At 39.6% G+C, this 18,510-nt stretch overlaps 1 protein-coding gene across 12 annotated transcripts in view; it reads left to right on the top strand.

The window, feature by feature from the left end:
• Positions 1-18,510, top strand: part of PAN3 (PAN3 poly(A) specific ribonuclease subunit) — a 113,396-nt gene that overhangs the window by 9,088 nt on the left and 85,798 nt on the right. For 8 of the 12 annotated variants that reach the window (XM_023530687.1, XM_023530688.1, XM_023530691.1 and 5 more), the window contains one exon: positions 10,209-10,370. The exons of the other annotated variants lie outside the window; for them this stretch is intronic. In XM_023530687.1, the coding sequence (XP_023386455.1) occupies positions 10,209-10,370 (162 nt within the window). The remainder of the gene's footprint in view (positions 1-10,208; positions 10,371-18,510) is intronic. 12 annotated transcript variants of the gene reach the window in all.

Below are 18,510 nucleotides of genomic sequence, written 5' to 3'. Positions count from 1 at the left end.
CTCCATTAAAGCAAAAGCAAGGCTTTGGCGCCTGTTTTTACATTTCTTATTCTAGTTGTACTTTAGGATGCTATTTCCATCAATATACAGCTTTACCTGGACATTGGCATTTTATTTCTAATAGTCGGATAACAGATTTTCACTTTTGTAGAATTTTTAGGTTTTAATAACAAGTTAAATTCTTTGGACTTAGGAGACACAGATTTCTGAACTATCATGTTTATTTCTTTCGTTTATTTCAAAGCTCTTTGTTAGGACAAGGAAGTGGGTCAGAAGGGGTTGGCTTATCTGCCGATGGCTTGTTTGTGAGATTTTTCGGTGGTGGAGGCCCTGTTCTGGATGGTTCTGCGTGAGGCAGAAGTTCACTAGCAGTACTTCCTCTCAGCTTGGAACCTGCTTCCCATCGCTCTCTGTCTTAAGAGCACTCATCCCTCTCTCTTCCATCCGTATTACAAATTAACCGATGGTATGTAGTGTGTGTTTTCTGATTCATTTGGCTTTTAAAATTTTTCTTGTAGCATTTCCGTTCTAATGTCTTCAAAAGATGACTTACGTTATTTCTACCCTAAGGAACAAAATGTGGACTACATAACAAACTGGAGACTATGGTAGAGTTCTTTTAGGGAAAAAGCTGAAGTGAATTTGGAGAAATCGAAAGGATGATGAGTAGACAGTTTGGAATGTAAATCCTTAATCCTTCTGGATTAGGTCCGTTTCAGAACTTTGAACCAAGTACTGATCTCAGGAAAAATAAAAGATGAGGGGAAAATGGAGAAGATACTGAAAAATAACTGACCTCTAAATGGAAATTGCAGTCTAAAACTTTACCTGTAAACAACCATCGTTTTTAAATTTTTTACATGTGTTCTCAAATATTGTTTTGCTTAGTATTTAGATTTCCAGGTCAGCCACGAGTTGCTTTTACAACCATGTGTCGCGCAGCAGTGTCTCTATGCAAATTTTTGTTCAGACTTCCATGCTAACGCCCTCAGACCTGCTCTTCTAGGTTCTCTGCTAAACCGCCGCTCGCCTCCACGTGCCACGCGGTGGGAACGCGCACCCTCCCGACTTGAGCTACGTGTTGGGGCGGTTTGAGTTTTGGAGACATAAACAGATCCCTTCTGGAAGTTGCTAGAGTTGTTGGAGTTCAGCTTCGTATAGGCGTGGAGCTTGCTCAGAGCCTTTTGGCGAGTGTTTATTTCTCTCAAAGAACAGTCAGTGGGGACAGTAACGACCCAGTAGCGTTGCCCCAGTAGCGTTGCGTAATGGTTAAGGGGCTCAGGGTCTGGAGCCGAATGCCAGGCAGGCCCCGTTTCTTCACCGGTCATCTCGTGTCTTCAAGCTTAGGCGCACCTTTCAGTTTCTTCGTTTGCAGAATGAGAGATGATACTTAGTACCTACGGTGCGGAGTTGTCGCGAGGACTAAATGAGAAGCATCGCCTGTCACAGAAGTACCTAGTACATGGTGTGGTGTTAGCTAAACCTCTCTAGCCTGGTTGGGCAGTTGTTAGCTGTTATTAAATAAGTAAGTCTCCGTTGCTCCTCATTCTGGCTGAGGCTGTGTTAGAATTGTCCCCTGGAGAAGCAGTTCTCCTGTAGCTGCTCTGCGGGTGTCTTTTTCCTTTGAGGTGCTCAGGTCACTTCTCTGCCAACATTGGTTTTTTTTTGCTTCCTCCCTGCGTAGCTGTCAGTTTCTCAAACACATTCTTCAAATTCGATGCAGAATCCATCCTGGCTTTTCTCACGATGTAGCGGCAGACAGAAACTTGGTTTTCTGTTTATGTTGATGATGATTTTCTGTATCTGTTCCAGGTAAATATAGTAAACTTAATTCTTTTATAAATTAAATGTTTTATATTTTATTATATCATTTAATCACCCCCAAGAATTCTTTGACAGATATTATCATTTTTTTCCATTTTATAGATTGGGAAATGGAAGTTTTGAGAGATCAAGTAATTTACCTAGAATAATATATTTATTTTTTAGAGGAAAAAAATCTCTCTGGGGCAATATGAGAGGGTGAGGTGACTGAGGCTTCCATAAGGCCGTGGGGAGAGGCCGCTGGTAGGTAATACGTCGAGGAGGAGATAAAATACCTATTGCCCTCATGCCTGCTGCTTTTTCCAACTATGCGATTATCTCACTGTAAATTTCTACGTACACAATTCAACTTTTGATAATTGACAGGTAATTTCAGAAATCCCGCACAAATTTATATTCCTATTCATAGGTGCTGGGTTTTTTTATAGCCTTGAAAACACATGTAAAAATTTTCATCTCTGTCATTTTATGGGTAAAAACCCACTTATTGTTTAGATTTGATTACTGGTGCTGTTGAACTTCTCTCTTCTGCTTATCGGCCGTTGGTGTTTGTTTCCTGTCCTTGGCTCATTTCTGTGGGGCCATCCTTTGTTAATTCATTGTCAGCTCTTCGTGTGTTAGAGGTTTAAGCCTCTTCTCAGATGTTTTAATCTCTTTCCTTATTTTGTTTTTGGTCTTGAATTTCACAAGTGATTTATGCTGTCAGTTTTGGATTGTCATCTTACTCTGATTGTCTTTCATTAACTACACGAGAAGAGAGCAAAATATTAAGCTCATTTTTGTTAAAACGACATTGTAATTCCCTTTCTGATGAGTTAACGATTTTAAATGGAAAGGACTTTCACTATTTTCATGTAATTTGACTCCACTGTCATTTTATTGCTCATGATCTGTAGTAACAACTTCTCTTAGCAAATGGATATGTTCTTTCCTTTGCATTTTAATGGTCAGTTAAATATGACATTCTTACTATTTGTTTATCTCCACTCTCAGCCCATTCTTTTCTTAAACTGCTCTGCAAGTAACATTAGATTGAAACTTGTTTAAAAATGACAGTTCCTGTAGAAAAGGACTTAACTTTGAGAGAGTTAATTTTATTTTCCTGCTAAATTAAGAGTACTCTGGGTTGAATTTGTAGGATTATGTTGAGATAAAGATGTGCTTTGGAAAGAATAGATTAAATTTTGTTGTAACAAATTAGGAGTTCAACCATCTGCTTTCTGTGCTTCGTTTTAGTTGGTACTTTGTGTGCAGTGACCCCTTGCTTTTGTCGAGGCAAGAAAAGGTCTTCCAGATTGATCGAAAGGGAATTTAGTTCTATTGATAAAGAACTAATGAGCGATTTTTGTTTCGTAGCCTTTTTCTTGAGGTCTGTATGGTGGTTTGGTGTTTGACATTTTACCATATTTAAACACATGAACTGAAACAGCGTGCCTTATATATGTAAAATATAATGTCGGCTATAGTCATTTTCTAGTTTTAGCTTTGGGGATTTCGAGTTAGTTCTTGCCTAATAATGATAGTTTAGTGAAACCGTGGTGCATTTACCACCTGGATTTGGGAACTGGTGGATCATTCTGAGATGGTCTGGTTGACTTTGCACTCTGCTTTGGTTATTGGATTTACAAAGTGTGACAGCTGATATTAAGAGCTTGGTGTAATGGATGGTTCATCCCAATTTTCCTAGGAACTGTAGAGGTCAGGAATGACTTTGTAAGAATGACATGAGAATTTTCATCCAAAAACATGCTAGCCTGAGTTTTAAGCTAAATTTAACCGGGACTGTGTAATTTTCCCAACTTTATTTAATTCCCAAGATTTGTTCTCCTTGCATTTTGGAAACGAGGAGGAGAGGCTGCTTCATCTTATTTCCTTGGATGACGTCTCTGTAGCTGTTGTTTCTTGTCTATCCCGTCCACGCCGATTAGATGCAGAGAGGGATCGATTCATCTAGTAATTTGTATTTGGTCATTTTAGGATTAGGTAGAATAATGTTAAGATTGTAATAGGTTAGGGAATATTAGAGAATGCGGAATACCGTACTTCAGAGTGCGAGTTCTGAGCCTGCCCTTCCGTTGCTATGAGACCATAGGTGAGTTGTTTTAGCCTCTGCTAAGCCTCACTTTCTCACCTGTAATACAGGTATGATAACAGTGCCTGTCTCACAGATTTATGAGACTCAAATACATTAAAGGGGTATATAATGCCTTGTTCTCGTCAGATGGTAGTTGTAATTTCCTGTTGCTAATGATTCCGCAATTTTAAAACATTTCTCTGTTTCTGAATGTGTACGAGATGAATTTTGATGAACCATTACCTTAGTTTAAGTTCAGTTATAGTAAAGAGCATTTCTGAAGATTTCTGCTCCAGATCAAGATTAGATTTAAGCAAGGGTCCACGCAGGTGCATGCGTCAGAACGGAACCTTTTCCTAATCAGCAAATAGGCATTTTAGCATGATGGGTGGTTTTGATAAGAGATTGAAATTCATATAAAAACTTTTAAGATCATTACAATTGACAGTTTATTGTGGAAATAACTTTGGTACGGTATTTTCTTTCTCCACATCTTGTGTCTGGTTTCATTCTAAAGCAGGGGAATAAAAGAAGTTGCAGTTTGGTGTTTCCATTCTTTAGGAATTGAACGTGGGTGGCCTTGCTTAGCAAGGGTGGTCCAACTGATCTGTTTTTTGGTGGCTTAAAAACTCCATTGTAACATTGAAGTTTTAAGAACAGAAGTAACTACTACTTTGTAGGCTTTCTTAAGTTTACATAGATAATATTGGGGGACTCCTCCCCCAGGATCTGACTCATAGTAGAGCTTAAAAATATATGTTCATTTGTGTATGTATATTCTGTTTTGCTACATTTGCTATAACTTGTATCAGTTTTTACTTAGCACCTCTCTTCACCCTCTCCTGTATGTGATTTGTGTATTGACTTCACAGATTAAAAGGTCTTTTTCGCTTACAAATGTGTTTGCCTGTCCATGAGTCCTTAATAGCCAGTCTGTTTTTCTATAGACCTGCTTTCTCTAGACCTCCTCACCTATCCTATCCTACTATCTCATCTTTATTTAAACAATGAAAATGTAAGGAATTTAATATATTTTCATGAAAAGTCCACAGTAATGAATGGCAGGACAAAATGCAGCATAACCTTTGAAGCTGACTTGTTTTGTTTTGATTTTTAAGTCTTTTACGTGTGAAAGAAATTCTTGGAGCCCAAGCGGGAGCGATTTGTAGGTCTGGATTTGCCATTCAAAATTTATTAGGTGTAGGAGCCTTTACAATCCAGGTGTATCAACACGCCTAATTAACTAATAAATTAGATAGAGATAATTCCCAGTGTTGATGATTATGTGAAAATTAACTAATTTATATGATTTAAAAAATTCAAATGGTTTTAATCAGTTTGGGGGTCTGTTTGTTCTCAGTGGGTTTACATTAACTACTGATAGTTAATGAAATTATAATCTTATATTTAATACTTATCATTACAAATATGCTAACATCTCTGGATATTTAATTAATCGAGAGAAGACCATTGTCAGCCAGGAGAGGTTGTAAAAGAAATGCAGGTTTATTTTCAAAAAAATATATCGTAAATTCTAGGCTAGAGGTTTTCTACTCGTGGACCCTCAGCAGTGGCAAGAGGTGGGCCGCTGAGCTGTCCCTGCGAAAGGTGATGAATGAATGAATACGTTCGTTAAGCATCGTCTGAGGGGGATAACATTTCATACACGTGTCCCGCTATTTTCCCAGTATGTGAAGATTTTTGATTAATAAATGCAAATTATATTAAAGTGGTATTCATGGTAACTTTAAATCGTCATTCATTGTTTCAGAGTACAAAGAGCGAAAGCACAGTTATATGTTTTTGATGTTTAAATGGGGTGATGTTTAAATGGGGTCTTAAAATTCAGGGCTTCGGAAACTTTCTGTCATAGGATAACAATTTGACCTCTCCAGTTTACTCCTGATAATGAGACTGTGACACACAGTAATGTGCGGTCAGTGATGTGAAGCGTTGTGGAAATGGTGCTATTTTGCAGTTTTACCAAAAAAATTGTGTGTTGAAAATTGGTCTGTTGCTTGGTAGCTTTAACGACATTTTCTATACAAGCAGTGGTATTTATAGATTTTTCTAGACTGTGAACTTTTTAGGGAAAGGGAATAGAGCTTATTGTTTTTCTAGGCAGGGCAAAGAGCCTTATGCTGACATGTCGAGTCAATGAATGAAAAATAAATGTGTGTATAGAGCTGAAACAGCCCCCAAATTAGCTTTCTCTGGTCTTAGGCGTAGAGACTTACCCAGCTGTCAGGAGAGAGGGTGGACCCCTTAGCTGTGCGCGGCGGAAGGAGCTGTTGTGGGCTAGGGCAAGGACTTTGGCAGAGCCCGAGCTTTGGGGGCTGCGAGGAATGGTCTTCGGCTCTGAGTGTCTTGGTCGAGCTTTAAGGAGTTGTGCTGTTGAACTGTAGAACCCCTATTCCTTTCTATCTTGGGGGTGACCCCAGTTTCTATTTGTGCCTGGATTCTTATCCAGGTCTTCTCTCTGGCCTTCTCTAGAACTTCACCACTGAGAGTGTGGTCCTCAGCCCAGCAACACCCGCAGTCTGGGGAGCTTTTAGGAAACGCAGAATCCCAGGCCTACTGGGTTAGAGTCTTTATTTTGGCAAGACCCCCAGATGGCTCATGTGTTTGTTACAGTTGGAGTGGCGCTGATCTGGAATACATTATTAAACCATTTCTTAGCCTTGAAAACTTTTGTTCAAGCTCTAAGGTTTTTTTTAAATGCCCAATAAAAAGTGTAGAGCTATTTTCAACTACTCTCTTATTGTGTTGTTTATTTAGATTTGGGGAAGAACGATAAAAATCAGTCACTTGTGGTGACTCTTGAGTCTCAGTAAAAATCGTGTCTATTAGAGAAAGGGGGGGAGAGAGGCAAAGGGGGACACACGCCGTTACAGGCTCTGCTGGATGCTGCCTCGTAGGAACAGAAGGAGACTGGCAGTTTCGATGTGCAGTATTGAGCAGGAGAGCTGGCTGTTCGCCAGTAGGAAGTGGCATCTTAAAGTGCTCTCATTCCGTTCTGTAGTCGTGGTAAGCGGCAGGCGGGCCTGGCAGCGCTGAGGAGTGCGGGATCAGCAAGGGAACTTGCCTTTGACCTTCACATTCCCAGGACTGGCCTAGGAAGGGGTTTCTGGAAGCTGAGGGACAGGAGTGAGGGTGGTTGCTTTTGTTGGCTCTGGAGGAGGGGTTTGGACCCTACAGAACTCAGAAGACTTTGAGGAACAACTTTAGGAGTAAACGTTTCCTGTAAAAAAGTGTGTTTGCCCACTTTTTCCTCCTTTCCTCCTCTCCATTTCCGTGAGGCGCCACCTGCAGTCAGTCACCGGGAGTTGCTTTTAGCTCCGCAGACCTTCCCGGCGGGGCCCTGGCTCTGTTCCTGTTGCGATTTCCCCAAGTTCGTGTCCTTCGCCTGGACCTGGGATTCCCAAATGGGGCAGCGTTGGTCCCTCCTCCACAGGACGTGGGAGATACTTCTGGAGATACTGGCACCTCGGGTGGAGGGGCTGCTGGACGCCGGACAGCGCCCTGGGCCGCTCCCATCCCAGAGGGAGTCCGGACGCCCTGTCGCTGAGCTTGAGAAGCTCTAACCTGACTTACCGCCCGAGTCTGCTCCTTTGTCCACCTGTCTCCAGCCTCATTCTCATCCTTAAGTTTGCAAGCGTCCCCCGGTGCCCGCGGCATGACGCCAGCCTCCTTGCCACAGGAGACAGAGGGGTCCATGTTCCTCACCGCTCATGGCTCGTCCCTCGTGCTCGGCCCCCTGCTGACATGTGCCTGCGCTTTCCCTGCCACCACGGTGCTGTTTGCCGCTGTGCACATATTTTCCCTAGTGTCTGTCTGTCTGTCTAGGCACACTGACTCCTCCTCCAGAACTGCTCTGCCGTTCACCTGCTCTGTGAAGCCTTCCTTGTCTCTGTCCCATTGTACCTTGATTATATATGCATTCATTACATCACAGTGACTTCGTATGGCACAGTGACTTCGTATGGCTTTGTTACCGCCTAGATTGTATCCTCTTTTTGGGGGAAAGGTGTGTGTGTTTTTCATCATGGTATTCCAGGTACCTAGAACAGTTTCTGATACAAAGTAGGCTCTCAGATGTTTAGTTGAAAATACATTTTTTTTCTTCAAGGAATAAATAATAGTTCAAATAATTTGGAAATTAGTTTACAGATGAGATTTTACTATAAATTACTTTATATGCAGTGAGACTTCTTTTTGCCTCACTATTATGCTTTATGTTGCTGCTTTCTTCAGATGTCATTTTGTCTTCTGTTGCTTATAACGGTATTTTAAGTGGTGTTGATAACTTACGTCTGATTATTCAGTGTCGCATAGGTTTTACGTTTGGATTAGACTTTAATCTCGTGACTACATGTTTAGGAAATTTAAGTCTATAATGGCGCATGCCTGGGGATCTCTTCTTACCCTAAAGGAAAAGCCTTAGGCTAATTAATTACAGGTTTTGGGGTGGGGGTGGAGGATGGGGTGGAGGAGGAGGTATGATGAATTTCTCTTTGGAAAAACAAAAAACATAATGGGGAGAGAGAATGATACATTGGATTTATGTAAAAACCTTTTTTCTATGTTTCTTAATCCACTACTATAAGAAAATGCACTAATTGCAGTAACAGGGTCAAAAGCAAGTCTAAATTTGTGAAGGATCTGCATAACAAGAACATATAAAGCATTCATTTTCTTGCTTTCAAATAAATGACTAGAATATTGCTGTGCTTGTATATGTCTTATCTGATAGGCTGTGAGTTTGTTTAAATATTTTTTGATTTGTTGAACTTTTTGATAGGATAATTTTTAGCTCAGATATTTTCTAAAATATAAATTTTTAAATTAGTGAAAATTTAGATAAGGTTATATTAGTTTTGCTGTATAGTCCTTATAGTTGTGAGCTAGGCCACTAGCAAATGTTCCAAAGGGTATATTTTTATTCTCGTCTACAAAAGTTGCTCGTGATGTAGACATAGAGGGTAATTGAATCGGTCCATGATTGCATAGAGGTGGAACTATTTTAGCCCTATGAAACTTTGTCCACTGCATAATTATTGGGTGTGTGGGCAGTCTAGTAGCTTTTCTTATACAATTTTAATCTTTTTTTTTTCCTTCCTTAAAGACAACGTAGCAGAGGCCCATTTTGGAGTGGAGAATCTAAATCTCATAGAATAATTTCCATAGGAATTATTTACAAGGTTGTTTTGGAATTTAGAAATCAAATGTTTTTTTCAAGTTGGTTGTCTTTATACTGGAAAAAATTATTTTTTATATCTTTTTTGTATTTGTCTCGCTATAACACCTTTTTTAAAGAAAGTTATTTGCTTCACTAGTCTAATGACAGAGCAACAGGTAGACGCAGATTTTCTTATTTCAAGTCTTAAATTAGATACCTTCTCAAGAATGTATCAGTAGTCCTTAAAGAAAAAACAACATATACAGATTCCCTTTAAGATGCAATTTAGGGTAAATTTGCTACCATTAAGAGAAGTAAGATGGTGGAAACTATCATTAATTTTCCTGTATGATAAAGCCCTGCCAACCACTAAGACTGTTTATTAACTTTATTACAATAATAGCCAGTGAGATCGTACTTTTATTGCATAATTTACTTAGTATCAATCTGTTCAAATTACTGTGATTTATAAGACCAGTGAAGTTTTTGTACATATATGTATTTTTAATCTGAGATTGTTTCTTTTCATTGAACACCTTAAGTTTAGTGCTCACTTCAGATAGAACGATGTGTACTCTGGTCTAATGTGCTTAGAATTAAAAAATATTTTTTAAATCCACTCTTTAGGACTTAGCTTATTAATTTCAATGGGGGTAGTTCTCAGTAGGAAATAAGGTAGTGAGATGGGGAACAGAAAAATATATAGCTTTTTTTTTTATATAGAAAAATATGTAGAATTTTTTACCTGTGTTTTGTGCCCTTGAAGCCATTTCTTCATATTGCAGTGAGAATAGGTAAGTGCCAGTGTAATGCAAAGCATTTACTTTGCTGATAAGTTAATTTCTGTTCATTAAAGTCTTATCAAATCGGATCATAATGTATTTCTCTAACACATCTGTTGCTTTATATAATATTGTTCAGTCTGTTAGGACGTGGGTCATTTTGGAGGTGTGTGTTGGGGGCGGGGGTGGGCAATGGTGGGTGGCGATAAGGACATTAGAGGAAGTTCTTAGACATTTTACTTGTTTCCTATTCCACCATTCCTGATACCTTCTCTGTGTTAGCTGTGTTAGTTTAGATTAGTGTGGGGGATGTTAGGAGTGGCCTGGTTTCTTTCCTTCTTTTTCCTAGCCAAGGAAGTACCGCCTGGGGATGCTGGAGGAGAGGCTAGTTCCGATGGGATCAAAGGCACGAAAAGCAAAGAACCCTATTGGCTGCCTTGCTGACAGGTGTAAATCAGGAGTACCCATCAATATGGTTTGGTGGAACAGAGTCACAGAAAACAATTTACAGGTAAAAATAATTTTCTTAGACATTTTTTGAAAGTGAATATCTTGGCTGCTTCCTGTGTCTGCGGGTGGTGGGTGTGCGATTGGATGGCTTAGGTGATCTACTTAGGGGATGTCTGTATTTTTTCAATCAAAGTGAGGTTAGTGGCCCATTAACCAACTAAATGATTTTGTTGGGTGAATTCGAGCTTTCTCTGGTTGTCCTTTCCCTATTCTTTTATTAAATTTGGTTTTTCCCTTTTGGATCATGTTAACAGTTCAGTTATTTTTAATACTCAGTTACTCAGGCTACTGCATTCAAAAATCATATTATAAAACTTATTAATTTTACTTATTTGGGTTCTGAACAACGGGAAGCTCCATATGTTGTCTTTTTGTACACTTTTACTAGGAAATAAAAATTGTATGTGAACAAACTTCTTGAGTATTTGCTCTAAAACCATCTTCGATAGTATATTGTCATAGAGTTCTTACAGATACATTTTAGTCTCTGACTCTGCCTTATCATTGCTGAGTAATGAAAATGAATTTTTATAACTCAAAGGCTAGCTTTTGTACAAGGTTCTGAAGTGCCTATAAAAAAAATCGAATTACATTCAATTTCAATTTGTGTTATAATCTCATTTTAAAAAATTGGCAATTGTATGATATTGATCTGTTAATCAAAATTTCAGTTTAGCTAGAAGCAGAATATCTTTTCCTCCCTTACGTTCTGAGTAAGTTGGTATTTTTAATACATTGCTAGCCAAAAGTCTGTAATCCCACATATACCACACGCAGAAAAGCTAAAACAAGGTTAACAACTTGGTTTTATTTTTGTCACCAGCCTTTTTTTATAAAGAGGTTCCACAATCTTTTGTGCTGTTCAGTATTAATACCATAGCAATACCCGTATTGCCTTGGGCACAGAAATGAAGAAGTTATTCTGAATATTGCAAAATGTGGTATTTGCCCCAACTGAAATTTTGCTAGTAAATATGAAGATAAGGAAAAACGGGTGTTTGTGGGAGGGGGGGACATAATCATATACTTAAAATTTCAGTGTAGAGTTTTGGATTTGGCGATGCTGAATAGCAATATGGTTTACTGAATTTTTGTCTGAGATCAGGAGACAGATTTGGTGTGGATTGTTAGAATCATCTTTCAGTTTTGAAAAGAAGGTCTGAAGATAACTAAGGAGACCCCAGCTACGTGAGAGTAGATACAGGTGGAACTAGAACTGTGAGCGGGTTATGCAGTGAGACGCCGACACCTGCGGATGCACAGCCACTTGGCCTCCCCGCAGCTGCCCCCCTTATTTACGCAGTTTTCCAAAAATGCCTTTTTAGCGCAGCTTGAAAAATTATTATAAGAATTATTATTAGCATAAGAATTATTATTAGCATAAGAATGTCTGCCAGAATGAATCTTTAATGAGTTAAAATAGCTAGTAATAGATTTGCATTCCATGTGAGAAAGATCGGTGTTATCTGAATCTCATATTTCAAATATTATTATTTTATGCTTCAGATAGTTCTTTCCTTTAAGGGCGCAGGGAATGCCTTACTAGCCTGGTCTCATATTGGAGGGGTGATAATACCTCACACTGTCAGTCTCGTGTTGAAGTGTTGAAATTCTCGTCTGTTCTCCATCACCATCCCTGTGGATTTCTAAATAGGGTACTTGGTGTTTATGCAGAGCAAAGAGTATACAGTGCATTTTTTTTTTCCTATTGGGGTTTTGTATGATGCTCGCTTCTTAATACTGTATAATTTTCGCATAAAAAATTTAAAGGATTGTGTAGCTGGATACGTTAATCTTTCCTATTTCATTTGTTTCCTTTCCTTTAAAACTTAAGTTTTCTCAATCCTGAGGGCAAAGAAACATTTCTGTTTTATTTTAGTAATTATAGCTGTGTTTCTTAAACGGTTACTTTGTGCCAGGCACTGTGCTGAGCTCCTTACATGTGTTGTCTCTTTCAGTCTCCTCATAGCTTATGGGACAAATGTCATTGTAAATGGAGAAGCATCTTCAGAGACGCCGGGTAACGTTAAAGTTAAGCAGCAGTTAGAAGAGCAGAAATTTGAAGCCATTTCTGTCAGACTTCTGCGTGATACAGCTCTAGTTGTACTAGATCTTTAATCGGTTTAATTGTCTAACTGGTTAACCAGACTTCTGTCGGGCGACTTTTCTGAGAATGAGGATGCAGGCATAGTTTTCAGACGTGGACGGCGACTTAGGCATAACTCTGCAGTCTTTGTAAGGTCAGGCTTTTCTCCTCGTGGTTCATCTCTTTCTCAGTGACGTTTAACCACCTTTCTTTTGGAACTCTGAACATTTCTTGACATTGATTTCTTAATCTTTACCTAATGTCTTTCAGAGTTTTTCCACTTCTGAAAACAAAAGAAAACCAACCAAACAACAAATGAAAACCTTAAAACAACAACAACAACAACAAGAAAATCTTTCTCTGAAGGTTTCTGCTTGATTCAGTAATAACTGCATTTATTTTCTTAAGTGCTGGATTTCTTTCAAGAACCTATGCTTCTCAACCTGTTAGTGCTTAATAATCTTCGAATGTATTTTCTGCCAGGAATCTCATGATATGAAAGGGCCCGTATTCCGTACATGTGACATTTGTAAAACAGTGGCTCATGCTTTCATTCTAAAAAATATATAGTGTGCTGATTAGAGAATCAAAGAAACTTAAATTTTTCCTTTAGTTTTTTGTAGCTTGGCGAAGACTAAATTTGGTCTTTACATGGCTGTTTGAAATATCGACAATGCCCGTCTGGTCTCCATTACCGTGCCTGTGGCTTGCCCATGTGGGGACCCTGGAACAGATTCCGAGTTTTCACTGATTTCTTTATCACCCATTTATTCCGTCAGCGCTCGCAGTTTGGTGTCTTCACGATGTTGCTAAAACTGCTTTTAAAGTTTGTCGGAGATCTCCTTAATCGCCAAGTCCAGCGCTTCAATTCACTGCTGAATACCGCTGGCTGCCTTTTAGTTTTGAAACTTTTTCCTCTTACCATCCTTGACTTGGTTCCATCCGTGGCTCCTTGTGACCTCCTGTTCTTGGCTCACTTGTGTCTGTGCCAGAGATTCCTAAAATTGTGTTTCTATTAGAATTGTCTTCTGAATTTAAGACCTCAATTTTTTGTGCCTTCTGATTCCTTTGCATGCAGATATATATCCCACTGTCACAGATTTGGCGAGTAAACTATTTTTCTGTTCTCCAGGTCTACTTTTTAAATATTCTCTTACATTTCTTCTTTAGTGAATGGCTTTATCTTCCCCGTCACTGAGGCTACAGATCTTGACTTCTTCGCTGTCATCTTCCACACTCTACTCTTTACTATAAGAAAGAGATTGCATGACAATACACTGGACAAGTTACATTTGCTATCCTGTCAAAGCTTTACTGCAATGACATTTTGTCCCCATTTGACAAATATAGAAATGGCAGTTGAGAAAAGCCTCATTGTTAGTAACTGATAGAACTGAAATTCTAGTCCAAATCTATTTAATTCTAAATCTAGAGATTTTTCTACTCTATCGTCTGCCTCTAATCCCTGTTCTTTAAAGTTCTACAGTATTTTTCACTTCTTCCTTTTTTTTTTTAAACACTACTGACTAGTTTATACCCCAGCTTGTCCCTTCTGAATGATTTTTGTCAGACCCTTTCGGGATCCGTTCTTTCTAGGGCTGTCTCTCTTTAACCATCCACACATATTAAATTCTGATCAGATAGACTCTTTTATACCTCATGTAATATGAAAGACATAGTCAGTTCTCTGTACCTGTGTATCTCTCCCATTGTTAACTGACCCTGAAAAAAATCTTCCCTTTTTCTTCAAGAGTTAGTTCACATGCTACCTCCTCTGTGAATACCAGCTCCAACACCTCAAAGAAACAAACGTTTTTACTGTTTCCGCAATACTTGGTGGTGTTTAACAGTCATTCATTCCGTTTTATAGTAAGTTGTCTTTTCCCACTGGATTCTAAACATTTGAAACGAGGCACGTGTTTATTATTTCTGTGCCCTTAAGGGATTTTGCTTGTCTCTCAATGTTGCCATTCAGTGCCCTCTGTGGTGTTTCATTCTAAGACTTTCATATATTTTTTGAAATTGGTTATGTGTTTTCTGAGAATCATAGCTACCATACATTACCGTTGCTTAGTTTATTATCACTACTGGTTTAGCACGTAGGTGACTTCTTTTGAAATGTTAGAGGATCTTCTATATTTCAAAAAAACTCAAAGTTTCACACTGTCTAAAGTGTTATTAATATTTTTCAGTATTCTGAGCCCGGTAGTAAAGTAGTTCTAATGATTTCTCGACAGCGTTGTTAAGTGGCAGAGCTTCTCCATTTTGCGTTTTTCCTGTGATTTTAGCCTGCGCACCAAGCAGATGGTAGAGGACGGTCATTGGAGACTCCACATCGGCCGTATTTCATTTCGCCTAAGTGCACATTCACTTTTACGTCTTCTCAGTCTCTGCCTAGGATGTTTACCCCCCTCTCTGTCTGAGCAATCTGTATGTGAAGTCCATAATCTTCATTTATTTAAGATGACACTTTTCAAAAGCTGCCGTTGTTTAGGATTGAAATATTTTATCACCTGCCTTTCAGAATTCAAATTTCCAGGCACGTAGTGGATATTAAATCAATCTCCCTTCCTCCGATTTTACCTTATCACTTTTAAATTAGAGACATGTGTGGCTTCATGGCATACATGTCGAATGAGGCGGTGACATTGTCTTTCAGGGGCTGACGTTTTAATGCCAAAGCACTTGGATATTTGTAAAAATTAGTTTAAAACTTTGAAGGAGTAACAGCGTGTTCCCACCCTCCACGTAGGAATTAGGTGTCAGCTTGAAAGAAAGGATAAGCAATGCATGACTTTGTAAACATGTCAGGGTATTTCAGGTTAAGATTTATCTGAAAGTAATGGCATGTTAAATATAAACTTATTTGTCTCAGAACTTTGGAAATAATGGGGTTCTGGATAGTAAGTGATTAGCATTACTGCTGTTACAGCTCACCCCCAGCGTGGTGGGAATGAATGAGAACCCTTGGACTGTTGGGTGTGTTAGGAGATTCATACTTGTCAGCATCTCTTTTGATGGTATTTTTTTTCCCCATGTGGTCTGATTAAGTGGCATTTCTTGTAAGAAGTGTTTAATTCTAAGAATGCTCACATTAAAATTTCTCGTCCCACAAGTTCTCCTGAACTCTGGTTGCTTGTAACTGGTGTTTTTAAGACCCCAGGGAGGTTTTGTAAACTTTCTGGATATACTTAACTCTTTAGTTACTCGCTGAGTTTTGGTGTTATTTCAGGTGATTTCTAGTCTCTAGGGCCCAGGAAATGGGATTGTTTGGGCTTTAGTTGGAAGGATTGGAATTTATAAGGGGGAAGCTTCAACCTGTCCACTCAGAGTTCCCCAGGACGTTGAAGAGATACGGAGCTGTGGTGCAGCCAACAGGCTCCCCTGGGGGTGCTGCTTTCCCACCCCCGCCCCACCCCGACCCTCGTGCAGCCAGCAGGCACCCCTGCGGGTGCCGCTTCCCGTCCCCTGGTCCCCTGGTCCCCTGGTCCCCTGGTCCCCGCTTCTCTGTGGCTGCTCTTGTAAACCTTTGCATTCTCCCAAGACCTGCTCACGCCTCCCTGTCACTTTTGAGTAAATGACTCGTATCCTTCAGAGGGGGGAAAAGGTCTTTGAGTGAATCCCCTCATGTGTCACTCAGCTTTTTACTTACATACATGAGTTTGTTTTGTACCCACTACTTTTACTCGTCTTAGACAAACAAGTGTTCGTGCACAGCATGCTTCAGAGCCTGTCTCTATTCTTTCTAGCAATTTATTCCACTGTTTATCCGTTCTCAGTTTTAGGCGGTGATTTCTTCCTCCGGCTTATAAACACGCCATGGTTCACTCGTCCTCGCCTCAGAACTTCTGTGCTCTTAGCTCCTCCACCATTCTCTGGCAGGCCCCACTGGGGTCCTCTTGCCCTCTTTGCCCTGCTCGCAGGACCCTCCTGGCCTCTGCCCTTGACTCCCTTCCCTTTAGGCCACCCGGTGACCTCACAGGTCTTCAGCCCGTGGGCTCCTGCTGTCTCGCTTATTGCATCACACCGTGCTGTTTAGTTCGTGAGCTCTTCTCGACGCTTCCGTCGTCTTAATCAGCCATGTTCTTCAGCCAGTAAGGTCTGTCGATCGTGCTGCTTTGAAATGATCTGCATGCCACCTTCATTTCTTACCTGGACTGTTATGATTTTTGTAGTCTCTTACCCGATTTCCAGCTACTGGTCTTTCAAACCACTACCTGGGTGATCATCTGATCCAGATCTCTCAGAAAGGTGTCCGGGTCCCTCTTGCTGTCCCCCTGGTTACGCTGCGGACCTGCTGAGCAGCTGGCAGCGCTGTGAACAGCACCGAGCGCCTCCCTCCTCCGCCTCTGCGCATGCGCTCCTTGTGCCCTGCGCTCTGTCTCGTCTCAGCCCACGTATCTTCAGGAGTCAGTTCAAGCGTCTGGTCTTATGACCTAATTAGATAGCATTAAGAATAGACAGCTTTTCCTTAGCATTTACATTGCTTTAATAAATGTGTATATAAATATCTTGTCTTATAGGCTAACCCTCAATGACACATGATAGATACTTAATATTTTTTGATATCTTGATGTTCTGAGCTCTTGGGGGTGTGGAATTAGGTCCAGGGTATTTTCTGTGCTTGTGAAATGCCGGTTTGTGAACTTCTAGAACACAGCGCCTGTGTTTTTCATGTCTCTGTCCTCCACAGGGCCAGCACAGTGCCTGGCACCGTGTCTTATGTATTATTACCTTTCAGATACTTGAATGAGTGAAGGTCACGGGGCAAGATGAGTCTTTGGTCTGATATTAGTTCTGAAGTTTAATGCTTTTTACATTTTCTTAATTTGTACTTTATTACAGTTTCATGACATAAAATAGCATTACGGAAAAAGGTTTGAAAAAACCTTAACATGTTAAATTTTGTGATTAAATATGGCAGGATTCTTGGTTAGATGGAATGCCTCTACGTAAATATCTCTTACTATGCAATGTGACAAATAGGTTTCACCGTCGCGTAGCTGTGGATAGAAGTGTGCATAGGTATGGAAGATAGTTATGGCCATAAAAAATCATTCTTGCCTCTCTGGAGTGCTGTGACAGTCACTCCTGGGCTACTCATTAAGTGACCTAAGTGGATATATATATATTTTTTTCCTCTTTTTAGGGAGAGTAATGTTTTTTTCCCAGCTTTATTGAGATAATTGACATATCAATAGGGAGAGTAATATTGAGAATGAACTAGGAGGTCTGCCGCCAGGACCATTAATGATTACTGTTATTGGAGGACTTTGACATGTAAATAACTTTTAAGCAACAGAGGAGGAAGTTGTTCATTTGTCTTTGTTTTTGAATGTCTTCTATCCTTCAGATACAGATTTTGCTTTTTTATATGCATGGGTTCTACTGGTCTCAATTTAAATACTGCATATTTTATGTGAATTTTTATGGTTAAAGCTTAAGTGGCTTCATGCTTTACAAATCTTTAACAAACCTTCCTAAAACATTTTTGTAAAAATTACGTACACTTAATGAAAAGTTTTCAGATGCTACAGAGAAGTACAAAGAAGGAAGCAGAAATGTTCCCAGTTCCCTCACCACCCAGAAATAACATCTCTTGCCGTCGCAGCGAGCGTCGTTAGTGAGCCTCATTTTGCACTTGTGCACACACACAAGCATTCTCTCCTCCCCGCTTAGACATAAGTACACTATTTTACAGAAATAGCAATTTAGTATACTTGCTGTACTGTAGCCCGATTTTTATTTGATTTTATTTCTACTCAGTAGTGGTATAGGCCTCTTTCCATGGCACATGAAAATATACCAATCTACATGATTTTTAACGGCTGTTACACATCGTCGTATGTACCAAAATCCACATAACCGTATCCTGAATGATAGATGTTTTAGCTCTTCTCTTTTTTAAAAAAAAATTATAAATAAAAAAATGTGCTAAACTTACTCTTTTCTACTTGAGTAATTTTCCTCTTTAATTCCTTAGATGTGGCCGTGATAGTCAAGGGACATGTTTATTTTTCATTTTGATATATATTATTAAACTATTCTCAAGAAT

The sequence above is a fragment of the Pteropus vampyrus genome, unplaced genomic scaffold (genome assembly GCF_000151845.1).
Source record: "Pteropus vampyrus isolate Shadow unplaced genomic scaffold, Pvam_2.0 Scaffold52, whole genome shotgun sequence".
NCBI classification, from domain to species: domain Eukaryota; kingdom Metazoa; phylum Chordata; class Mammalia; order Chiroptera; family Pteropodidae; genus Pteropus; species Pteropus vampyrus.
This window is presented reverse-complemented; position numbering and strand designations above follow the sequence as displayed.